At 42.7% G+C, this 26,281-nt stretch overlaps 1 protein-coding gene across 1 annotated transcript; it reads right to left on the bottom strand.

Moving 5' to 3' along the window:
* Window positions 1-209: 209 nt before the first annotated feature.
* On the bottom strand, window positions 210-24,781 carry LOC125487154 (MICAL-like protein 1). The gene is made up of 8 exons (XM_048617504.1): window positions 24,385-24,781; window positions 17,422-17,556; window positions 16,249-16,375; window positions 11,286-11,376; window positions 8,606-8,679; window positions 8,405-8,519; window positions 6,973-7,019; window positions 210-3,142 (listed from the first exon to the last, which is right to left on the bottom strand). The coding sequence occupies exons 1-8, from the start codon at window positions 24,670-24,672 to the stop codon at window positions 3,018-3,020; spliced, it is 1,002 nt and encodes a 333-aa protein (XP_048473461.1). The 5' UTR covers window positions 24,673-24,781; the 3' UTR covers window positions 210-3,017.
* Window positions 24,782-26,281: the final 1,500 nt, after the last annotated feature.

Genomic DNA, 26,281 nt, shown 5'->3' with positions numbered 1-26,281 from the left:
ATCTGCTGCTTTTGATCTTCTAGATGGAAGTGATCATGGGTTTAGAAGGTGCTGTTTAAGGATCTTTGGTGAATTTCTCAGTGCATCTTGTGGATAGCACAGGGCCATTTAATAAAACACCACATGCACAGTAACACACTGCTAAAAGAGAAATGTTCCCTCTGACCAGGGTACGTGCATAAAACTAACTGTCACTCGTAAACCAGACACACACTTGGACAACATTCCATTTTATTGGTCCCAATTTTACCCATTTTGTTAGAATAATATAGCTTTAGAACAGTGTTTGGGTGTTTCAATAAATATTATATACAAATAGGTAAGGCAGAGTAACAGCTAAAGAAAATATCTGCATTAGCAAAACCATTCAATTCACTTGAAGACAGCAACCTTATAACTACCAAAACAAAAGAAACGGCACCAATTCCCGTTCTACAGTAAGTACAAAAAAAGCTTTCAATAAAAGGTTTGACATTAAATTGAATTAAGGCTTATATTTGGCATCTGTTCCTGTATGTGTTAGATAGAAATATAATTAATACTAAGAACCTAAAAATCACAAAATAAATTGTTAACTAGGGCAACTGTGTATGTGCCACAGCTCAGAGCAATGTAGGTATTTTGCATTCAATCTCTGGAAGCATAAAGTTTCAAAACACAAATCTGAAAGCCCCTGATAAAGCTCAGCTTATGTGAGAATGCAAAATAATGTTTAGTTGTTTGTTGGTTCTGTGTTCAAGTGTAAATGAACCTTCAGGAGATAGAACTGACCATTTAAATCCTAATCGATCAGGTACGAAGACCTTTACTGTCAGGTTAGTGTCAGCAGCCCATCAGCATGCTGAGGGTTAGGCTCAGATCTAAAGCACAGTCATTCACCAGCTCGGAGTAAATGCCCATTGCTAGAGCGGATCTATTGAGTGATGGGCACTGTGATTGGCAGATTAAAAACCAATGAAGGTTTCAGATTGCACCTGGTGAAGAATTACATCAATAGCACAGTACAAGTTGAGAGACTTGAAGCCAATGAAGTACAATATTATCATGGACATGACCTTCATTACAGATAATAAATTAAACCATAAAGTCACCCAGTCAAAACAGCTGCTTGAATGTGCTCAATTCACATGCTCAGATTACGTACGTACTCCTTACTTTCCACAGATAACACAAACTCTACTGCTGAGCATTGTTTGCATCAATCAGTGTCTCACTTCTGAAACCTAACTTTAACAGAACAGTGATGTGAGAATATGATGACTGTAGCAGAATTGAGCATATTCAGTTATGAATTTTTCTGTCTGCAGCTTTGTTACTGTTCAGATATTCCCCTGATGATAAAGAATAAGTTGGAGGTCCACAGCGCACAGATTCTACAAAGATCATTCATGAACACACTTTGCATATTCTGTTTCATTCTGAAAAGTGCTTCTGATTTACTTGTATGGTGCCAGATTCAGGACTAAAGACATGCTCATAATGAGCAGTGGACTGGTGTCACCTCTAGGTCTCAACAACAACCAGAGACAATTTGGGATCTACAGCAAGACCTGTGTGACATATGACACAGAGTCTTGAGAGACAGGTGAATGCCTTGGGCTCCAGCCCTCTGCTTATCCATTCTCAAACTTGTTGATTCTGTCACTGTGCCCGCTCATGATTTGGATGTAGAGTGCCCTGTGTCTGATCATGATTCATTGCTTTAAGGTCTCTCTGTATTAAAATGACTGCTTTACATTATCCAGTGGAAGACAGAGACAGTAACTGGCATCATAACTCCACAGTTAGTGATCAAGCTGGATTCTGGCCATGCAGAGTCAGTTAATGGCTAAGGATACCTTCTGACCTTGGTTGTTGATAAGCAGAGGGCAGTAATCATTCTATTGATCTGTTCAGACTCTCAACAATGGGTAAATAAGATAATAAGAAATAGTATCCATCACTGGCATTGGGCAATACAGTGAAGAAATTATTTAGACCGGTCTCAGCCATGACACAGAATCTTATGGTTCTAGCTCTGGCCCATTTCAAACTCAAGAAACTTCAGGACCCTGGGTATCTACCTCGTACAATGCAGCTCACCTCACCATCCCTTCCCCAGAGTGCTTTGTGTACTGTACCACCCCCACCCCCACCCCCCTCTCCCACCTCGCCCGATTGTCCAGGGCACTGAAAACTAATCAGAACTCTCAGCGTCTGCACCCCCAGAATACACAGCGATGAGAAAACCCTCCACACCAGAGAGTCCAGCAACTGCATCTGCAGCATGGTCAGTGCTCCGTATCTCCAGAGTATACAGCGCACTGTACTAAGTGTCAGTATGTGTGCACAAGACATTGATATGTTGTCACTGGTAAGGTACTGTTTTTGGAGATTTTGATACCCTCTTTGCAAAGATTTCAGTTGCAACTGGGAAAGATTTATAAAATTCTTGCGGTGACAGATTAATAGTACATGCTGTACCACAAGATAACCAGCACACACAGGCAGGTAACAACCTGGCGAGTTCAGAACCGTTGTGAGTTGCTAGGTCTCGAGACAACTATTTGTGCAGTGAAAGGGCATTACATGGCAGGAACTGAACAGAACTTCACACACTGAAAACAAAACTCCACAGCAATAAGTGATGCCAGTTTGACTTGGCCACAGAAAACAACAACAGGGCCAGGCACGGGCTGGTCCTGAGCCTGTACCTGTGAAACTGCACAAAACTGGAGAGTGGGAAAAGACAGACTTAAGCTTGAGAAAGAATAATGAATGTGTCTCAGCTGTTGTGTAAAATGCACTTAAACACAAATTATACAGGACTGTAGTGACTTCTATTGCACATAAACTAAGGATACATAGTAAATAATCTCAGCCAGCACCATGATGGGCCTGTCTAACGTCAGTATGAGACCACATCTTCCTATGAACAATCACCAGATGCTGTCAAGTTGAACCAGTCCCAAAAAGTGCAGTCCTGTTGGTCAATGTCAGCTGGTGGAGCTTCCCATTCTTTTCAGCATTTCCACCAATCATAAATTCTTCTCTTTGGCACTTTTCGACTTTACTTCTGGCTTGTTGCCTAGAAATTTCAACATCTTGCTGGGCTTGAATTTTAACTTCTTCTTTATTTCACTATTGGGATCCTTGTGAAAATCTGTTTAAAAAAAGAAAGCAGTCATGTCTTTCCAGTAGGTAAACTGCATGGTCAGGGCCATCCACCGTACCACAGCCCCTCCCCCTCAAAAGCATCCAGGAGGGGTCATGGTCTCATCCTCAAGAGCCCAAACATGACAACTAGCAGCTAAAATGTAAAACATGTTCCAAGGTGCTTCACAGGTTCGGTATTGAACACAATTGGACATTGAGTCAGGCAAGGAAATACTGGCACAAAGGACTGAAAGTCTGGTCACGAAGAGAGGTTTGAGAGGACCATATTTGAAGGCAGAACGGGATGGAGAGATTTACGGAAAGAATTCAATGTTTAAGACCTTACTGGACAGCTGAAGGTGCAGCTACCAACTGTGGAGTAATTAACACCGGGGAATTGCTAGAAGTCAGAACACGATGAGCAGATGTATCGTGGAGGATCTAACGACAGTAGGATTGGGGAAGTGAGGCCAGAGAAGGTTTTGAACACGTGGACACAATTTTAAAATCAAGGGATTACTCAACCAGGTACCACAGTAAGTCAATACACACAGTGGGCTGGATAGGCAACAGTGCCCTGCCTATTGTTTTGATATTGGTGAACACCATTTGATGGTCCTGTGAGAAAAAACAGCATTAAAATGAACATAAAACCATTACTAGACACAGGCAGAAATCATGTATGAAAGATCCCAGCAAGATGGGAAAGGTTACTCCACAGAGTAATGTGACATTACTATCGATGTATTTAACATGATGATGTCCAGCTGTGGGAAAACTTGAATCTTTCAACCAAGAGAGGGCCGACACAGCTGGATTTAATGTTCCATCTTTCACCATTGCCTGGGAGTGCCAGATTATATTTCCAGAAGACACCTGATTAGGTGCCACATCAAAGTTACTGCAGAAAACAAAAGCACGTGGTGCGAGGGTAGATGTGGTGAGCAGGAATCATAGAGTATGCATAAATGGATCCTTGTTTGATCAGCAGGATGTGATGAGTTGAGTCCTGCAGGGGTAAAGGGGTCCCAGCATATTACAATCTACACCAATGACTTAGGTGGGGGGAGCAAAGGCATGGTGGTGAAATTTGCAGATGATGCCAGGATAGGTAAGAAAGTATAGTATGAAGACATAAGGAATTTTTAAGATTGACGTAGATAGGTTGAATGAGTGGGCAAAAATCTGGCCATTGGAATATAATGTGGGAAAAAGTTGTTCATTTTGGCAGGAAAAATTAAAAAGCTGAAAGCTATTTAAACAGAGAACAACTGCAAAATTCCCAGGTGCAGAGGGATTTAGGTGTTCTGTCATGAGTCACAGTAGGTTAGTTTGCAGATACAGCTCATAATCAGGAAAGCTAATGGGATGCTATATTTTATTACAAGAGAAATTGAACATAAAAGTTAGGATGTTATGCTTCAATTATACAGGGCATTGGTGAGATACAACTCAGTATGTGTATCTCGGAACAACTTACTTAAGGAAGGATGTAGTTCAGAGAAAGTTTACGAGATTGATACCTGGAATAAGTCTGCCAGGTTGGACAGACTGGGCTTGCTTTCACTGGAGTTTGGAAGTATTTAAAATCCTGAATGGTCTTGACAAGGCGGATGCAATAATAATGTTTCCTCTTGTGGATGAGTCCAGAACTAGGGAATATTATTTTAAATTTCAGAGATTGTGGGGATTGTGCTACTTCAGAACTCCCTGCCTCAAATCTGGTGGAGGTGGGGTCAAGGAATGTATGTAAGACAGATGATTTTTTTTTAGGCATGGGGAAATGAATGGTCATCAGAGATAGAGGGGAGCATGGAATTTAAAACACAAACAGATTTATTAAATGGTGGATTAGGCTTCAAAGGCTGATTGGTCAATTTCTGTTCGTATTTAATATGTTTACATGTACATTTATGTCAGTTCTCTGCAGTACGACTGTGGTGTGGTGAGAAGGTACCATGCCTTGACATGATATTGGTTGTGACTGGCTGAAAGTCTGCACAGTGCTTGCTGGCAGCTCGCAGGTTCTTCATGGAGCCAATCATCTACCTACAGAAATTCATGGAGATGCTACAGTCTGACATACAGTGTAACTAATGACCGGCTCTTGGTGGAAGTTTTGGAATGCAAATTAAATGCTAAAATATCCACTCATAACAGCACTGGAGGTGACCATTTGGCCCACAATGCTATGCTGGTGCTAGGTCCTCAACTGAGTTTTATTCCAATCCCAACTTAATACCTTCTTTTGAATCCTTATCCAATTCCCTTTGAGATTATGATTCAGTCTCTACCTTGTTGTAAAATATTCACAGATCCAATAACTCTAAATGTAAAAACACTCCTTCCAACTTCTCCCTTTATTTTTCAGTAGGTGTGGTTTGGGGGTTGGGTTAGGTCAGGTGGCCTGGGCCAGGGTTAGTCTGTGGTATGGGGAATTTGGGGATAGTGTGGGTTGTATAGGTGCCTATCGCTACTGACAGTGCTGCCACCCTGCAGCTGAACCCAGCTAACCTCTCAGTTTCTGGGAGAGGTCCTTCATCTTCTTAGTAACTAAGATCCTGCTTCCAGGTAACATTCCCACTAACTGCCACATGTAGCCCTCCAATCGAATCCCAGAGAGAAAATGGAGGCCCAAAGACCAATATAAGGCCCTCACTGCCGACGTCACTCCAAAGCAAAGATTTGGGTATCTTAGCAAGGCCCACCCTCACCTCATCCACTTCCACATCCCCCACCCCCCAGGTTACAGGGGAGTATTCAGATCAACCCTTATCTCATTTCTCTACACCACCCCCCACCAGATTCAGGAGAATATTCAGACTCATCTTCACCTTGTTCTCTGCCCCCACTCCAGCTACAGCAGAGTATTCTGACCCACCCTCACCTCATCCATCACCATCCCACCCCCAAATTTCCAGGGGAGTATTCAGACCCACCTACAGCTCGGCTCTCACTCTCCCTCCGAGCTTCAGGTGCTGCAATTTTTAGTGGACAGAAAGAGCAATAGAAAAGGGCAGGCATCAGCCTGAATTCAAACTGAACTGTTTAAAGAAACTGTCTTCTCTTATACACGGTAATCTCTTTAGTCCAGAAATACATTGTTCAGAAACAGCAGTTATCCAGAGATGTGTTTAGTGGATCCAAGTGACCCTCAGCACCATTTTAGTTCCATACTTCAGGACCAGAACTATAGAAGGTACAGTATTTAGATAAGAACATTTTTATTATTGCTGTAACACTGTTTTATGCTTCTGATAAGTATTTCTATTGACTGTGTTCTCTGGTTAGACATTCTAAACTTACTCTATAAATTCAGAAAACACCAAAATCCAGAATGACTTGGTCCCAATATTCTGATCTGGAGAGGTTACAGTGTATATTACAGCATCTTGCATTTAAATGGTTCCATTAAGGTAGTGAAACATTGTGTGATGATTGACAGAAGTGTTGTCAAACAAAGTAACACCAACCCAGGTACGGAGATATTGGGGGAGATGACCAAAAGCTCAGCCAGAGAAGTTGCTTTTAAGAAATACCTTAAATGAGAGAGTAGAGGCAGTGAGATTTAGGAAAGCAAATCAAGAGTTCAGGGCCTTGGCAGATGAAGACATGGCATTAATGGAGGAGTGATGAAAATAATCAGGGATGCTCAAGAGGCCAAAGTTAGAGGAAGACAGACATCTTGGAGGGTTGTAGAACTAGGGATGGTTAGGGATGAACGGGCAGGACCATCGAATGAGGGAAGTGAATCTTTAAATGTTTTTAACTAAAAGCCAATGTAGTTGAGTGAGCAAGGTGGTGGTGTATAAATTATATTTGGAGCAAATACCTTACCTTTGTTTTTTATCATTGCTGCCAGCAATTTATCCTCCTCTTCCTCTCTGTAACACAGTAATATGAGAATTACCTCATCATTTTCTCTCTTACATTGAGAAAAATTACAATGCAGTTGACAATCCTGTATTGATCACCCCCAGACAGGAAGCTTGTACCTCAATATCCTGTGTCAGTTAATCCTCCAGAAAGCTGGTAACCCACTATCCTGCATCTATTACTCCAGCACCATAACATAATGACTCTTCTCTCACCTGATCCATTATCTAATCCATCGCAGACTCTTTCCTTCCTTAATTTCACTGTTTCCATTTCTTGGGATAGGGTGTCCACTAATGACTCCCACAATTACCTTGACTGTACCTCCTCACACTGCTTCCTGCAAGGCTTCTATTCCCTTCTGCCACATCTGTTCCAATAGTGTCTCCTTTCACCAGGCTGCCTCAATGGATGACTACTCCTCTGCCAATAACCATGGATAACAGAGCCTTCAGCCGTGTCGGTCTCAACTCCCACAGTGCTGCCCTCATCCCTTCCCCACCCTCCCAGATCAATGACAGGGTTCTTCTTGTCCTTATTCTTCACCTCGTTAGTCTCTGCAAAGGATCATACCCTGCCATTTCTGCCACCTCCATCAGGATACCACCACCAAACACATCTGCTCCTCCTCCCCTACACTGTCAGCATTCCAGAGGAAACATTCCCTCTATTACACCCTGGTACACTCTTATTAGACCTAACACTTCCTCACTGCCCCATGATACCTTGCCATGTACGTGCAGGAGATGTAACATTTACCACATCACCTCCTTACCAAGGTCCTAAACACAGCTTCTTTCAATCTGTATTCACTGCTCACAATTGCAGCCTCCACTCTGTGGCGAGACCAAACACAGACTGGATGACCATGTTTTGGAATACCTCCTGTCAATAAGAATGACTGTGACCTTCCAGATGCTTGCTATTTTATACACCATCTTGCTGTCATGTGAACATTTCCACCTGGGCCTCCTGCACTATTTCAATGAGGCTCAAGAACAACATATCATTTTCTGCTTAGGCAATTTATAGCCTTAAGCCTTAATATTAAGTCCAACAACTTCAGAATACACCCTGGGTCTCCATTTTGATTGCATTACAGTGACCTTCAAAACCAGTGTTTCAAAGCCTGTATTATGTCTCCATTTCTCCTTGACTATCATAGCACTCGCTTTGTCTTTTATTCTGGGACTCACCCTCAATCTGTTCCTCTTGTCCTCCTCCCCCTCTACCAAGAGTATAAAAACTACCATTTTCCAGCCCCTATCAGTTCTGAAGAGGAGTCATACTGAAATTGCAATGTTAACTGTTTGTCTCGCCACAGATGCTGCCAGACCTGTTGCGTTTCACCAGCACTCTCTATTTGTGTGATCCTAAATACTGAATAGATTACCGCTGTCGGTCTTCATCCAGGCTGTTGATAATAGCATTTCTTTGCTCAATGACTGTAATCAACTCCTGCATCAATTCTGCTTCTCGGGCTCGATCCTCATCTGTCCAATCTTTTTCTGCAGGGACAAGTGAAGCAATTATCAGCCTGACGGAATTGAGTGTGGAAGGTAAACCCTGAATGCGTTGTGCAGCCATAACTCACCGGGTTTGTTGAGCAGACAGCGCAGTTCATACTCCACATCAGCTTGCCGCTCCTCCAGATTCTGCTGTTTGAAACTGCAAAAGAGGACATGGTTCACATTATGGCAACAGACTTCAGACTGTGGCAGCCTCCTCAGTTAAATAGCAATGATTAGTATAGAAATTACCTATCCACAACTCCTTCATTAAGCCAGTAGGGCTAGGAAATGGCAGCTGCACTTTTTCTAATAGATCTTGTCCTCATTCTCTCACCATCTGTGCAATCCCTGGAGACTCCCAATGCATCGTCAGGTCAGGCCCATCAGTCATGGATTGGGGGCTGGGGCAACTCATCGATTTAAAGCTCTACTGCAGAATGGAGCAACAGCCTAGGCCAAAACACAGGGGCCTGGCTGATAGACCAGGCAGTACAAGCACCGAAACACTCTGAACCTGACAGAGGAAGAGGTGCAGGGAGCAGATAGTACAGCAGAGATAAGGGGCATGAGAGTAAAGGGAAAGAGTTGGAAAGGTGGAAACATGGGGCTGGAATGACACTATCACTCTGTTTCATTTAAAGACCACAATCAGATGATAAGTTACATCAGTCTGAGTTGATCTTGCTGTGCTGCAGAGGAACACAGGTGGAAACGCAACTTTGCATAAACACTTAAGCTTATGCAGTGCAGAAGAACTTGAATGAAAGGTCTTGTCTCACAAATTTGATGGAGTTTTTGAGGAAGTGACAAAGCTGATTGATGAGGGGGTAGGGCAGTGGATGTTGTCTACATGGACTTTACGAAAGCATTTGACAAATGCCCTCGTGGTAGGCTGGTCCAGAAGATTAAATCACACGGGATACATGGTGAGTTGGTAAGTTGGAAACAAAATTAGCTTGATCACAGTAGGTAGTTGTGCAGGGGTGTTTTTCTGATTGGAGGTGAAATAATTCTACAGAGGCCAGTACCCCATCACCAAGTCATCCTTTATTTACATGTGGAGAGTCCTTGACACTGATCCAGCTCCCTCAGGGCCAGCTCTCCAAGTGAACAGGATGTCTGACATTCCTGTTCTTATCTGTCAGCCAGGGCTCCCTAAATGGACCAGATTAACAGCCCCAATCAGGAAACTCATACTCTATGTTGCCCACCTGCCCACTCTTTACAATCACTACAGGAGGTCTATGACCTGTGGTGTTTTTCAAGGGTCAGTGCTGGGACCTCAGTCATTTATAAATGATTTGGATAAAAATGTAGGTGGTCTGAGTAATAAGTCTGCAGACAACACAAAAAGTGATGGATTTGTGAATAGTGAAGAAGATTGTTCAATGGTACAGCAGGATATGGATCAATTCAAAAGGAAAGTATACAGTAAATGGTAGGACCCTGAGGAGCACGGATATACAGAAAGATCTTGGGATGCAAGTCCATAGCTCCCTGAAAGTGGCAACACAAGTGGTAAGGTGGTAAAGAAGGCATATGGCATGCTTGCCTTCATCAGTCAGGGCACGGAGTATAAATATTGGCAAATCAGGAGGGACACAGATAGGGTAAATAGCCAAGGTCTTTTTCCCAGAATAACGGAGTCCAAAACTAGAGGGCATAGGTTTAAGGTGAAAGGGGAAAGATTTAAAAGGGACCTGAGGGGCAACATTTTCACGCACAGGGTGGTGAGCTTATGAAACGAGCTGCCAGAGGAAGTGGTGGAGGTGGGTAAAATAACAACATTTAAAAGGCATCTGGATGGGTACCTGACTAGGAAGGGTTTAGAGGGATATGGGCCAAATGCTGGCAAATGAAACTAGATCAGTTTAGGATATCTGGTTGGCGCGGACGGGTTGGACTGAAGAGTCTGGTTCCTGTATAACTATGACTCTAAGTCATGTTGTAGCTGAATCACACTTTAGTTCAGCCACATTTGGAGTATTCTATGCAGTTCTGGTTGCCACACTACGGGAAAGATCTGGAGGCTTTTGAAGAGGGTGCAAAAGAGTGTCACCAGGATGTTGCCTAGATTGGAATGTAATAGCTATAATGAGAGGTTGGACAAACGTGGATTGTTTTCACTAGGCCGTCAGAGGCTGAAGAGTGACCTGATGGAAGTACATAAAATTATGAGGGACACAGATAAGATGGATAGTCGGAGTCGCTTTCCTGGGAGGAAATTTTAAATTAATAGGTTTAAGGTGAAACAGGAATGTTTTAAGGATGTGTGCAAAGTTTTTTTTATGCGGAGGGTGATAGATGCCCAGAATGCAATGCTGGGGAGGTGGTAAATACAATAGCAATGTTTAAGAGGCGTTTAGACAAATATACGAACAGGCAGAGAGTAGACGGATACAGACCATATGCAGGCAGGTAGAATGGCATCATGGTTGGCTCATACATCATGGGCTGAAGGTCCTGTTCCTGTGCTGTCCTGTTCTACATTCTCAATGAGCTAGCTCAGGATTAGCTGATGTTAGACTGACAGGCGATACAACAGGGGTTCCTGCAGACAGCTTTTCCTTTCTGCCCCCCTTTGCATACCTGTCCCTCAGCCACGGCAATGCCCCATCACCATCAAAAGTAAATGAATGAGGGACTGGGAATGGCTGGTATCTCTACACCCAGGGCAATCCAATCATGCACAAGGTTATTGTGACACAAGTAGCTAATATGTGGTAAAGGGAAGAAAATGAATGCAATAAAACAGCAACTCACGTATAAACCAGCTCTGACTCACGGCGAACCAGCATGTGCTTCTCATGGATTAGTTTGAACCAATCAACCAGGAGATCATCTTCATCTTCATCTGTGAATGCAAGAGAAATAGAAAATGAATACTGACTGGAGATGTATCAAGGCCTCGTTCCCTTCCTCGAATCATCCCCATCTGCCCCTCCCTCCTAAGGGCTGCCACCTCCCCATAATGTGACAGATCGAGGACAACTTCCCAACCCCTCTCTCAGCCTTTAGTTGTGAATGATATAAATCCTCCTCCAGCCAGCTGAACAGCATACTATTCAGGGATAGTACTCCTGCAACCTCCAGCAATCCAGAAATTCTGTATTGCTCCAAACTCTGGTTTCTTCCCCATTCCCGATTTCTTTCGCTCTGCAATTGGAGGCCACGTCGTCAATTGTCTAGGCTCCAGACACTGGTGTTCCCTCCTTGCACCTCTCCCACTCTTTCACAAAACAAATTCAACTTAAAGGGTATGATGTTACTGGCCGTCAGAGCATCCTGATTCAAGCTGGGCATAATTTGGAAAATTGTTTACAATGTCTTTAGAAACAAAAGGGAGATTGGAAGAGAGGGAGAGGTGGCTGTATCAGGATAGAAGACAGTTACAGCATTAGAAATATTAGGAGTGAGCATTAAGTGGAACTGAAAATCAAAAAGACTTTTGGATTAGATTACTATCTTTGGATCATAGTGATAAAGTAACAGGATATAAAAGATAGAGGAATAAGTGTAGCTCATTCAGTCCCTTGAGCCTGTTCCACCATTCAGTTGCGATCATACCTGATCTATGGTCTAACTGCATTCACTTGCCTTTGGCCCATATCCCTTAATACCTTTGCTTAACAAAAATGTATCAATCTCAGATTTAGAATTAACTAATCCAGCATCCATTGCTATTTCTGGAAGAGAGTTCCAAACATTTACCACCCTTTGTGTATAGAAGTGCTTCCTAACATCTCTCCTGAATGGTCTGGCCCTAATTCTTAGACCTGCCTCCAGTTTTAGAATCCCGAACCAGTGGAAATAGTTTATCTACCCTTTCTTTTCATGTTAATATTTTGAAGACTTTGAACAGATCACCCCTTAGCCTTCTAAATTTTAGAGAAAACAGACCTAATTTGTATAATCACTCCTCATTATTTAACCCAGATATTATTCTAGTAAACCTATGTTATACTCCCTCCAAGGCCAATACATCCTTCCTAAGATGTAGTGCCCAGATCTGCTCACAATAATCCACGTGGGGTCTAACCAGTGTTTTGGATAACCACAACATAACTTCTGCATCCTTACAATCCAGTTTCCTAGATGTAAAGGCCAGAATTCTACTAGCTTTCTTGATTATTTTCTGTATCTGTTTATGACATTTTAGAGATCCCGAACCCCCAAGTCTCTTTGGACATTCACTTATTTAACTTCATACTATCTAGAAAGTACCCTGAGCTATACTTTATCGATTCAAAATGGATAACCCTACACTTGCTTTGCCTAATTACTTGGTCTATCAATATTCCTTTGTAATTTTATGCTATCATCTACAATGCCTACAATGTCACCTAGCTTTGTCACACTATCTTAGTCACCTCTGAGACCACCTCTTCTGGTCAGTTCAGAAGAAGAGTGACTGGACACAAAGCATTAACTCTAATTTCTCTCCACAGATACAGACAGACTTGCTGAGTTTCTTCAGCAATTTCTGTTTTTGTTTCAGATTTCCAGCATCCGGAGTTCTTGGTTTTAGTTTAGAGATCAGAGACACTTGCTACAAAGGCAGTGGGTTATAATTTAATTTTCACTTTACATTAACTTTCATGTTAAGTTTAGGAAACCTGGTCAGCATGGACGAGTTGGGCCGAAGGGCCTGTTTCTGTGCTATATGACTCTATATAGACTGGGGAAGCAGAATAGGATAGACCATTTCTGATGATTGCTCTCGTCGCTTTCCAGCCACATCCCTCTCGCCTCTTGGAACCTTACTTCTCTTCCTGTAATCAGGAAAAACTCATTGCCTGGAATTGTGGTAGAGTGGGAACCCCAACAACATTTAAGAAGTATTTAGATGATAATTTGAAGCACCAGAGCATATAAAGCTACAAGCTAAGTGCTGGGAAATGTAGTTAGGGTAGATAGATGCTTAATGACCATCATGGGCACAATGGACCAAAGGGCCTCTTTCCATGCTTTAAATCTATATGACCATAAGGCAACTGACAGAAGTGTTAGTGGGGGAGCACTTTGGGACCAGTGACCATAATTCCATCAATTTTAAAATACCTATGGAGGAGGATAGGTCAGGTCCACAAGTAAAAGTTCTAAATTGGGACAAGGCCAATTTCAATGGTCTTAGACAGGAACTTTCAAAAGTTGATTGGGAGAGGCTGTTTGCAGTCAAAGGATCTTCTGGTAAGTGGGAGTCTTTCAAAAGTGAGTTAATGAGAGTTCAGGACCAGCATGTTCCTATTAGAGTGAAGGATAAGGCTGGCAGGAGGAGGGAGCCCTGGATGACGAGAGTTATTGAGGCCCTGGTCAAGAAAAAGGGGGCATATGACACATACAGACTGCTGGGATCAAATGAGTTCCTTGAGTATAGAGGGTGTTGGAGTGCACTTAAGAGAGAAATCAGGAGGGCTAAAAGAGGATGGCTTTGGCAGATGAGGTAAAGGAGAATCCGAAGAGATTCTACAAGGATATGAAGGGCAAAAGAGTAACTAGGGAGAAAATAGGGCCTCTTAAAGATTGACCAGGTCATCTGTGTGCAGAGCCACATGAGATGGGTGAGATCCTAAATGAATATTTTTCATCAGTATTTACTGTCGGCAAAGGCAAGGATGCTAGGGAACTTGGGTAAATAAATAGTCTTGAAGATAGTCTACATTAGGGTGATTTAGCGGTTTGGATCAGAAATTGGCTAGCTGAAAAAAGACAGAGGGTGGTGGTTGATGGGAAATGTTCATCCTGGAGTTCAAATACTAGTGGTGTACCGCAAGGATCTGTTTTGGGGCCACTGCTGTTTGTCATTTTTATAAATGACCTGGATGAGGGCGTAGAAGGATGGGTTAGTAAATTTGCGGACGACACCAAAGTCGGTGGAGTTGTGGATAGTGTGGAAGGATGTTGCAGGTTACAGAGGGACATAGGTAAGCTGCAGAGCTGGGCTGAGAGGTGGCAAATGGAGTTTAATGCGGAAAAGTGTGAGGTGATTCACTTTGGAAGGAGTAACAGGAATACAGAGTACTGGGCTAATGGTAAGATTCTTGGTAGTGTGGATGAGCAGAGAGATCTTGGTGTCCATGTGCATAGATCACTGAAAATTGCCACCCAGGTTGATAGCGTTGTTAAGAAGGCATATGGTGTGTTAGGTTTTATTGGTAGAGGGATTGAGTTTCGGAGCCATGAGGTCATGTTGCAGCTGTACAAAACTCTGGTGTGGCCGCACTTGGAGTATTGCGTACAGTTCTGGTCAACGCATTATAGGAAGGATGTGGAAGCATTGAAAAGGGTGCAGAGGAGATTTACCAGGATGTTGCCTGGTATGGAGGGAAGGTCTTATGAGGAAAGGCTGAGGGACTTGAGGCTGTTTTTGTTAGAGAGAAGAAGGTTAAGAGGTGACTTAATAGAGACATACAAGATGATCAGAGGATTAGATAGGGTGGACAGTGGGAGCCTTTTTCCTCAGATGGTGATGGCTAGCACGAGGAGACATAGCTTTAAATTGAGGGGTGATAGATATAGGACAGATGTCAGAGGTAGGTTCTTTACTCAGAGAGTAGTAAGGGCGTGGAATGCCCTGCCTGCAACAGTAGTAGACTCGCCAACTTTAAGGGCATTTAAATGGTCATTGGATAAACATATGGATGATAATGGAATAGTGTAGGTTAGATGGGCTTCAGATTGGTTTCACAGGTCGGCGCAACATCGAGGGCTGAAGGGCCTGTACTGCGCTGTAATGTTCTATGTTCTATTACAGAAGAGGTGGTGCTAAAAGTCTTAAAATGCATTAAGGTGGATAAATCCATAGGACCTGATGAAGTGTATCTCAGGACTTTGTGGAAGGCTAGGGGAGGAAATTGCAAGACGCCTAGCAGAGATTTGTATCAACAGCCACAGGTGAAATGCCTGATGATTGGAGAGTGGCTAATGTTGTGCCATTATTTAAGAAAGATGCTGCAGGAAGATGCTGGGAACTAGACTGGTGAGCCTAACATCTGTTGCGTAAGTTGTCAGAGAGGTTATTTTGAGAGACAGGATCTATATGCATTTGGAAAGGCAACGACTCATTTGGGATAGTCAGCATGACTTTGTGCATAGGAAACTGCGTTACATGAATATGATTGAGTTTTTTTTTGAAGGGGGTGACCAAGAATGTAGATGAGGGCAGTGCAGTAGACGTTGTCTACACGGTCTTTAGCAAGACCTTTGACAAGATACCGCACGGTGGGTTGTTGAGTAAGGTTAAATCTCATGGGATCCAGGGATAGCTAGCCAATTGGATATAAAATTGGCTTGATGGTAGAAGACCGGGGGTGATGGAAGAGGATTGTTTTTCACATTGGTAGCCTGTGACCAGTGGTGTGCCACAGAGATTGGCGCTGAGTCCACTGTTATTGGTCATTTATATATACGATTTGGGTGAGAATTTAGGAGGTATGGTTTGCTGATGACACCAAGATTGGTATAGTGGACAGTGAAGGTGGTTAGCTGGGAATGCAGTGAGATTTCGATCAACTGGGCCAGTGGGCTGACGAGTGGCAGATGAAGTTTAATTTAGCTAAATGCAAGGTGTTACATTTTGGTGTGTCAAACCAGGGCAGGACTTAGTTAATGGTAGGGCCCAGGCGAGTATTATAGAACAAAGAGATCTAGGGAAACAGGTTCATAGTCCCATGTACCATCAGCCAAATCTCACTTCCCTAGTTCAAGGAGTTTCTGCTGAACTCACCATTTTCACAGCTGCGAAGTTTCTCCTCCAGTGCAACCCCACGATGTTCTAGTTCATCCAGGCTCTGTTCCAGTTGTTCCAACTCTCCCTGGATATTCTCCTCAGGAATATATTGATCTGCATGCACCTAAAAAAAAAAATCACAACAACGAGAACTTAAAGCTACTGAGAAATTACAAGCCTTTCAAAAATAAATAAAATATATCAGCACAGAAAAACAGAACTGTGAATCACCCTCAATTTCTGTATTCAAGGTACAGATTTAGGGATACAGGGTCCACGTACTCAATCCCATTTGCCTTGGATCATTTGTAGAATTGAACTATATTCTCAAATGGTTGCCAGGCTTTGCACTCATGCTGTGCTCACTTCTGAAGTGAAAACAATACTCTAAGGTTTTGGAGTAGAGCTGTAGCTCAGGTTGTGGGTCTTGAGGTTGGTTGGCTCGCCGAGCTGGTTTGTTGTTCCACAGACGTTTCGTTACCGTGCTTGGTAACATCCTCAGTGCAGCCTCTGATGAAGCGACGGTGTGTTTTCCCGCCTGGTTGAAAGCAATACTGCCCAAACAATCCTGCTCAATTTAAACATCCTACTGTTACATCAAGTAAAATGGCAGTCTGAGTGAGGCAGCAGCACAGGGGACAATCAGTAAATGTGATAGCAGCTCTCTCTATCTCACTCTCAGACAATCAGCAAGTGTGATAAGGTCAACCACACATGGCAGAATAGTTAGTGTGGTAACAGGTTAAACATATGCAGGGCACAATCAGCGAATGTGATAAAGCTCCTGCTCCCTCACACAAGATGGTGCACAAGTCGGGGAATCAGAGATAGTGAGCAAGGTGGTGAGGAGGAGGCAGTGAACAAGGAGGGGAGTGAGGGGACCAAGAATGTGGAGACTGAGCACGACACAAGAAGTGAAAGTGAGGACTCAGCAGATTCAGGCAGAAACCAGAATGACCAGCAGCTGACAGAGACATGGTGTTAATGTCAGCACTGAGAGAGACGCAACATACGCTGGCAAACAGATTGGGTGCCGAGAATGAACATACACACAGCTCACCCTGTTCAGCATCAGCAATAATGTTTCTGACATCAGAAAAAGCAGTTTAACTGCAAGTAATTGAACAAAAAGATTCACTTCCAGCAGAAGGTCAAAAGCCTTACACTTACCTTGCGCTTAATCAATGGGAATCCATGGCCGGGGGCTGGAGGACGTGCTGGTTTTGGTCCTTTCCGAGGGCGGGGTGGAGCAGTTAGTCCAGCTGGACTGGATTTTCTATCAAATGGATTTTCTTTGCATGAAGACTGTAAAAAAAATTATTCCCTGAACAAAGATAGATTTTCCACTTATAATCTTCCAAAGTTCTCTCAATTTGGGAACTGTTCAGAGTTTACAAAGCTAAGAAAGTCACTGGGATACAAGTTTCAACAGTTAAGACAACAACTGACATTTCTGAGGCTGCAGATGAGACTGCAGGATGGTGGGTCGTCTCCCATTTGTTAAGGTCAAGGAGGTCACTGGGTGGTTCGCAGAGTGCTGAGGCGCGAGGATGAACAGCCATGAATTGTGGTCTGTATTGGTAAGAAAAGGGTGGGAAGTCCTTTAGGCAGATTGCAGGGTGCTGGAAAAGAATTAAAAAGTAGGACCTTAAAGGTAGCAACACCTGAATTACTGCCAAGGTCATGAGTTGGCGAATACTGAAATAGGAGGATACAGCAAATGGAAAGATGATGTGGCAAGAAATTCTTTAGATTTCTGGGGAATTGGGACTGGTTCTGGAGGAAGGTGTAATGTGTGTAAGGCAGACAGGTTGCACATCAATAAAATAAAACAAAGAACTTTGGATGGTAGAGATTTGCCTCAACGTGGCTGAGATCAACATCAATAGTGGGTTTTGTCAGTGCTTTTGGGAAAAGTTTAAACTAACCTGGCAGGGGGTGAGAAGCCTAAGCACAGACTCAGAAAGGAGAGTCAGGAATACAAAGAACAGCATTTGTGAAGGTGCATGGAAAGCAGAGGAAACAAAGTCTAGAAAACAGACAATGGAGTTGTTCCAAGATCAGTAGTATAGGGAAGCTAATGGCACATATAGATACTTGGAGAATGACATCAGAGCAATGCCTGAAATTTGGCTGAAGAAGGAATGGAAACTCAACATTGCTGGTTATTTTCCTTTAGCAAGACAGGATGAAAAATGGAGTCCAACAAGAGGCAATTCTGAATTCAGATGGGAATGTTTAGCCAGTAATGAAGCTGGACAAGTGGAAGGGGCAGCTACATGATGTCCTTCAGCAACATTTATCCAAAAGCAAGATTTTAGTTTGTATATGTTTGTTGCCAACACTCAGCTCTACACAAACCCCTCTGCTGTTTCAAAATTACCCAAATTATCTGACTTCCAGATCTGGATCAGCATAAACTATTCCAATTAAATATTGGGAAGATTGATGCCATTGTTTTTTATTTGCATTCTAAATTCTGTTCCTGAACCACTGATTTCACCCTTTTCCTTGGCAGAGTTCGAGATGGAGACAGTCTGTTCAGTGTCATGTGACTGTGAGACAAGTTTTTGATTTCATATTTGCACCAATACTAAAACTGTTGATTTCCACCTATGTATCATTATCCTTTACCCTGTCATAGCTTACCTACTGCTGAAACCCTCATTTCCTCAATAGTCTTGATTGTTTCAATGTTCTCCTGCATGATCTCCAACATTTTACCACACATTAACACGAGGTCATCCAAAACTCTGTCCGAAGGGTCTAGGCCCGAAACATCAGCCTTTTTGCTCCTATGATGCTGCTTGGCCTGCTGTGTTCATCCAGCTCTGCACCTTGTTGTCTCTGTCCCTTGTGTCTCTTTTTGCACCAACTCTCATTCCACTATCACCACTATGTTCAATGTCCGACACTGACTCCCAGTTAAACAACATCTCAATCCTAAAATCCTCATTCTTATTCTCAAATCCTTCTACGACTTTGGCTTTCCCTAACTCTGCAACCTCTTCCAGTCCACAACTGGGGGAGGTGATGGCCTCGTGGGTATTATCGCTGGACTGTTAATCCAGAGACCCAGACCTAATGATGACCGTGAATCCATTGTTGATTGTCGTAAAAACCCATCTGATTCACTAATGTCCTTTAAGGAAGGAAAGTGCCATCCTTACCTGGTCTGGCCAACATGTGACTCCGGATCCACAGCAATGTGGTTGACTCTTAACTGCCCTCTGGCAATTAGGGATGGGCAATAAATGCTGCCTGGCCAGCGACGCCCTCATCCCGTGAATGAATGAAAAAAAACTCCGCAATCTCCTTCAGTCCACAACTCTCCCTAACTCCGCAATCTCCTCCAGTATGCAACCTTCCTAATTCTGCAAACTCCTTGTCCACAACCCTCCCTAACTCTGTAATCCCCTCCAGCCCCACAACCCTCTCTAACTTTGCAATCTCCTCCAGTCCATAGCCCCCATACCTCCCACCTCTCCCCCACCCATCTATACATCTCCTCCATCCCTCCACAGCCTTCTGAGATGCTTGCACAAATTGAATTCTGGCCTCTCAAGGTTCCTTGATTTTACTCACACTGGTACTGATTTCCTCACCACAGCTGAAGCCTAGAATACGTTCCCAATATCACTGTGATTCCCTGTCTCTTCTCCATTCAGACACTGACAGTAGATTAAAAAGCAGGTCTCAATGGTTGTAATCTCTGAATTACTCCCAATGCCATGTTCTAGTGAGTTTAGAAAAGGAAAATAGGACAAATTAGATGAATTTGTGACTCAAGCATTGGTGCAAGAGGGAGGGTTTTAGATTCCTAGATCACTGGGACCATTTCTGGAGAAGGTGAGACATGTACAATTGGGTCAGTCTGCATCTGAACCACACTGGGACCAACATTCTTGCATGCAGATTTGCTAGTGCTGTTGGGAGGAGTTTAAAGTAATCTGGCAGGGGGAAAGGGCACAGAATATCGATGAAACACAGACACATCATGCTACAGCAAAGGAAGCAAGTTACAACGAGTTCAGCTACGTTGAGTGTCAAGAAAGTAAAGCAAGGCTGAATGGTCCTTAATGCAAGGAGTGTAATAGGTAAGACTGATGAATTAATGACGTGGATTGATACATGAAGTATGATATTGTTAGATTCACAGAAGCATGTTTGAGGAAAGGGCTGGATTGACAACTCAACAGTCCAGGCTATACAATCTTCAGGCAAGATCTGAGAGGGATGTAAAAAGGGTGGTTGTGCAGCACTATTAATTAAGGAGTCAATTACTGCAATAAGGAGAGATATCTTGGAAAGGTCCTCAAATGAGGCTTTGTGGGTAGAACTGAGGAATGTTAAGGGGCATCTACTTTATTGGGAGTTTGTTCTGGTAAAGGAAAAAGATGGCCTGCCAAAGACAGCTTTGGATTGAGGGAAGGCAGATTTTTAGAATAAAGCAGCATCTGGCCACAGCAAACTGGGAACAGTTCCTTACAGGTAAGTCTACAGCAGAGCAATGGAAGGACAGTCAAAAAGGAGCTGAGCAGAGTACAGGTCCAACAAAAAAGTTCAGTGCATCCTGGATGTCCAGGACAATAAGAATAAGCAAGAAGAGTAGGGGTTTTAGCAAGTCCAAAGAGAACAAATCAGCTGTGGCCCTAGGGGAATACAGGATGTGCAGGAGAGAACTTCAGAAAGCAATTAGAAGGGCTAAAAGGGGGCATGAGAAAGGACTTGTGAACAGGATTAGGGAGAATCGCAAGATAGTTTATAAATACATTAAAGGGAAGAAGCTAACCAGAGAACGAGTAGGACCCATTAGGTACCAAGGGAGCAACTGTGTGTGAAGCCACAGGATATTGGAAGGGTGTTGAATGAATACTTTTCTTTGGTCTTCACTCTGGAAAAGGAGAATATAGGTACGGGATTCAGGAGGAACTTGTGCAGGTTGACCTAGGAAATGAGGTGGTATTGGAGGCTTTGTTGGGCCTAAAAACAGATTAAATCCCCTGGTCCAGATGAATTCTAACTCAGGCTGCTGTAGCAGATGAGGCAGGAAATTGCAGGGGCTCTGACAAATTTTCAATTCCTCTCTGGCTCCAGGGAAGTACCAGAGGATGGCTAATGTGGTTCCACCTTTTAAGGAGGGTGACAGAGATGAACCAGGAAATTGCAGACCAGTGAGTCTCATGTCAGTGGTAAGGAGACCACTGGAGAAAATTCTGAAGGAGCGACTTAATAACCACTTGGAAAGGCATGGGTCAATTAGGGATAGTCAGCATGGCTTTGTCAGAGGGAGATCATGCCTAACAAATTTGCTAGAATTATTTGAAAAGATGATCAATTGTGTGGAAGCGGGAAGTTCAGTTGATGCAGTTTATATGGATTTTGGCAAAGCTTATGACAAGTCCCACATGGGAGACTGATTGAGAAGGTTAAAACACATAGTATTGAGGGAAACTTGGCGAGATGGATCAGAAATTGGTTTAGTAATAGGACACAAAGGGTAGAAGGCTGTTTGAGTGACTGGAGGCTGGTGTCTAGCGGCGTACCACGAGGATCAGTGCTGAGACCCTTATTTATTGTTATAGGCATAAATGATATAGATGAAAATGTGGGGGAGTTATTAAGCAAATTCGCAGATGACACCAAGATTGGTAGAGTGATTAATAGCAAAGAAGATGGTCACAGGTTACAGGAAGACACAGATAGGTTGGTCAGATGGACAGACCAGTGGCAGATGGTATTTAAACCTGATAAATGTGAGGTGATGCACTTTGAAGGAAGAAACAAGATGAACAACTATTTAATGAATGGCAGGACAATGGGTAGCTTAGAGAAACATAGGGATATTGGGGTAATTACTCATAGATCTCTGAAGTCAGCAGAACACGTGAACAGGATAATTAAGAAGGCATATGGGACACTTGCTTTCATCAGTTCTGGCATGGAGTATAAGAGCAAGGAGGTAACGTTGGAGTTGTATGGAGCGTTGGTCAGGTCACAGCAGGAGTACTGTGTGCAGTTCTAGAAACCTCACTATAGGAAGGATGTGATAGCATTAGAGGGGATACAGAGGAGGTTCACCAGAATGTTGCCTGGGATGAGAAACTGAGCTATGAGGAGAGACAACATAGGCTTGGATTGTTTTCTCGAGAGCAGAGAAGACTGAGATGTACATGATTGAGGTGTATAACAGGTATGAACCGAGTGAATACACAGCAGCCATTTCCCTTGGTTGAAGGGTCAATCACAAGGAGGGGTCATAGTTTTAGGGTAAGGGGCAGGAAATTCAGAGGGGATTTGGGGAAAAGACTTTTTCACTCAGTGGGTGGTGGGATTCTAGAATGCACTGCCTGGGAAGGCAGTGAAGGCCGGAAACCTTACAACCTCTAAAAAAGTATTTAGATAAGCACTTCAAACATCATGGCATTCAGGATATGGGACAAGTGCAGGAAATTAGAATTATGTGCCTTTAGTGGTAGTTATTGTGGGTGCGTACTCGATGGGTCAAACAGCCTTTTCTGTTTTAATCTATTAATTGGCTGAGGGACAGGAAACAAGATGGGGGAATGTAGGCAGATATTCCAATTGGCTGGATGTCATTATGTCTTACATGGATCCATGTTGGAGCCTTAATTATTTACCATATTTACAACATCATAGATGATCCGATATAAAGTCATTTAAATACATTTGCCAATTGACAAAAAGATAGGCAGGCATTGTAGGAAGTGTGGCTGTAATTTTAAACTGACAAGAGATATGGACAAATGTACTGAATGGGCAAAGTTGTAGCAAATGGATTTCAGTGCAGACAAATGGGAGATCATCCACATAACGAAAATGAGAATGTCCAATAAGAAATAGAGGAGGTTTATGTACTTGTATCACTAAAATGTTATAAACAGGGACAGAAAGTAATCAAAAAGGCAAATGAATCTTGGCCTTTACATCACCAGGACTGGAAAGAGGGGTAGAAGTCATGCTTCAGTTTTATAAAGATCTGATTTGACCATATCACGAATATATTGTTTAGTTTAGGAAGCATCCATTGGCCTTAGCGACAATTATCTGAATGATACTTAAGACTCTGATTGAAAATAGAAAAAAGGATTACACTGCCTAGAACTTTGTGTTTTGAGCAAAGTTTTCAAGGTATTAAGAAGAATGCATACATAAGCTGTTCTGTAGGTATACGGGAATAGCCTAAAGCCAAGCTTATTAGAAACAGTTTGACACACAAAGGATGGATGAAGTTTTAAATCTGTGTCTGTAAATGACAACTGATACTTGTTCAAATGTTAAATTTAAACACGAGATTAATACGTGCTTTCGACCACCAAAGAAATTATGGGACAGACATGGGTTTAAGGAGTTAAAACAATCTTAATTACTAAAGTAGGATCATATTTGACTTGAAATGTTAATATCATTTCCCTCTCCAGAGATACTGCCAGATCTGAGGATTTTACCACTTCCTGTCTTTACTTCACCTTTTCAGCATCTGCAAGATTTTATTTTATTTTTAATTAAAACTACTTCTTTATTTGTTTAACCTGCACATGTAAAATGCAGGTAATGCAGGAACTAGTTGTGGGATACTAAGAATAGTCCCCAGAACTGAGACTTGGAGCACTGCTGTGACTAAAGTTAACACTTTGAGTCCCGTGACCTTCTCTCCACAGATGTTGCCAGACCTGCTGAGTTTTTCCATGCATTTCTGTTTTTGTTTCGGATTTCCAGCATCTGCAGTTCTTTCAGTTTTCTGCTGTGATTAAAATGTTTATCCTTGTAAGCTGCTTGAGCAAGAGTTCACAACAGACAGCAAGCTAAAACCAAGGTGGATAAATTGCAGGCAGACGCAAGGGGAGATAAAGGGAAGTTCTCAGATTAGTGGGTGGAACACATAAATACCACCCTCTTCCTATGCATCCCTCAGGATTTGCACTGTAGTCCCAGTAAGCAAACTGTAAATAAATAATCTTTGAATGATAGCTGCCTCACATATAATCAGCTAGTATACTCTGCTCCAAGAGGCAGTGTCTACAGAACACATCGTGACATTCCTGGTGACCTCTGTCTTTATGGAAGGATTTATACTGTACTGTGCAGTTATGCAACACCATTATAACCTACCTTTGGCTGAAGGTCAGTGCTGCAGAGTTTTACCCTGTTTGTTTCAGGGGATGGATGAGCGGGTAACCTCGGGCTACGGCTGACTGGAGGCTTCGGTGGAGGTCGGTGATAACTGGGTGGTGTGGGACTCTCAGTATTCGACAGGGCGGTCTCACTGGCTACCGGACTCCCATTGGATGTGGCAGGACTCCTGCTGACTGTAGCTGGATTATCGTCAGCTGCCTCAGCTTCACATTTTCTGTGCAGTTCTGGAGTAGACTTTGCAGAATTCCCAGAAATACTCTCCATGCTCAGGGAAGGGGATGGACTTGTTTCAGAAACTAAAGAATTGTGGGTCTGATACTGGAGCGAACGAGAGGCTGTAAAAGAGGAAATACTCTGAATTCTAGTCCTCTAAACACAGGAATGGAATGAAGTGAAAACTACCAAATGAAGGTGCGCTCATTTCATTAAAGTGACTGTAACAAACACAACTGCTGATAAAACTTAAGTTTGACAGAACAGAGCAATTTAATTGACTTTCACAGTGTACATAATCTATATACACTTAACAAGATATAGAAGGCATTTGTGGGAGTTTGTTTCCTTACTACATTGCAACCCTAACAATGTCAAGGAGTGAAATGAACCCCATCTACATCCTGTAGGGTATTTTAGAACATTGTGCCAAAAAGAAATAAAGTCAGACACTGTTAGTTCCAGTATTTTTGGCACATTTACCTGTAGTATTTGCAAGTCAAACAAATAATTGGAAGAGATCTTATTCTAAAATCCAGCCTCTGATTTCACTTGCAATTAAGATTCATGCAATTAGAGACTGTTAAAATTCTGGAACTCCCTCCATATGAAGCAGATGACAGACAGATATTTCCCTGTGTGGACCAATCTAGAATGCGTGGCCATAGTTTTAGGATAATGGGTAACAGATTTAAAACAGAGGAGGTTTTGTTTCTCTCAAAAGGGTTTGAGTCTGTGGAATTCAGTACTCCAAGGTGTGGTGGACACGGAATAAATTTGAGGAGATAGACAGATTTTTTTTTATTATTAGCAATTGGGAGAGTAGGCAGGAAAGTGGAGTTGTGGCCGTGATGAGATCAGCTGTAATCGTACTATATGGCGGAACAAGCTTGAGGGATTGAATTGCCTACACCTGTTCCTAGTTCCTATGTTCCAACAGCATTACGGTATACCTAATATCCCATGGCCTGTAGTGGCTCAAGACAACAGATCATTATGACCTTCTGCGGGGTAATTAGGGATTGACAATAAATACTGGTCTTGTCAGTGGTGTCAGAGCCCATAAACAATTTTTTAAAAATTGAGCTGTACAGGCACACTCAATTTAACCAGCACCACTCTACCTATGACAGAAAAGCAAAGGCAGAACTGAACCACTATTACTGGGAGTAATGTCACTTAAGCAATAACACTGGTCATATCTTTCTGGTAATTGGGCGGAGGCCAAGTGACCTGTTGAGAGTTTATTTAGATTTTCAAAATACAAAGTCTGTGTCAGGTTAAGCCCCCAGCGTAGATGACAACTTGTGTGACGGACTCAGAACTGGCTCAGTAATGCCAACAGAGAAATAGAAAATTTTGAAATAATTTTGTTGGGGAAAGAGCACCACAGGTACCTGTCCTGGCCCGGCCCCTTGTTACTTTAAATATTTGTGAATGATGTGAAACAGAGAATGGTATTGCACAAAAGGAGGTCATATGGCAGACTCGAAGACACAGCTATCAAATGAATTCATGCTGCTCTTCCATCATAACGCTGTGAACTACTTCTATTTGAGTATTTATTCACTTCTCTTGTGAAAGCTACTAAGGAATATGCCTCCAGCGTCATTCCATTCATAACAATGCTGCATCAAACCGTCATTCATATTGCCCTGAA

This window comes from Rhincodon typus, chromosome 37 (assembly GCF_021869965.1).
Source record: "Rhincodon typus isolate 14 chromosome 37, sRhiTyp1.1, whole genome shotgun sequence".
Lineage (NCBI taxonomy): Eukaryota > Metazoa > Chordata > Chondrichthyes > Orectolobiformes > Rhincodontidae > Rhincodon > Rhincodon typus.
This window is presented reverse-complemented; position numbering and strand designations above follow the sequence as displayed.

Bases quoted from the DNA above. Each gene is read 5' to 3' on its own strand.
- LOC125487154 (XM_048617504.1), bottom strand. From the start codon at position 24,672: ATGGAGAGTATTTCTGGGAATTCTGCAAAGTCTACTCCAGAACTGCAC. The intron at 8,680-11,285 runs GTGAGTTGCTGT...CCTCTTTTGCAG, and splicing joins GAGTCAGAGCTGGTTTATAC to TTTCAAACAGCAGAATCTGG. The intron at 8,520-8,605 runs GTGAGTTATGGC...TTGTCCCTGCAG, and splicing joins CTGTCTGCTCAACAAACCCG to AAAAAGATTGGACAGATGAG.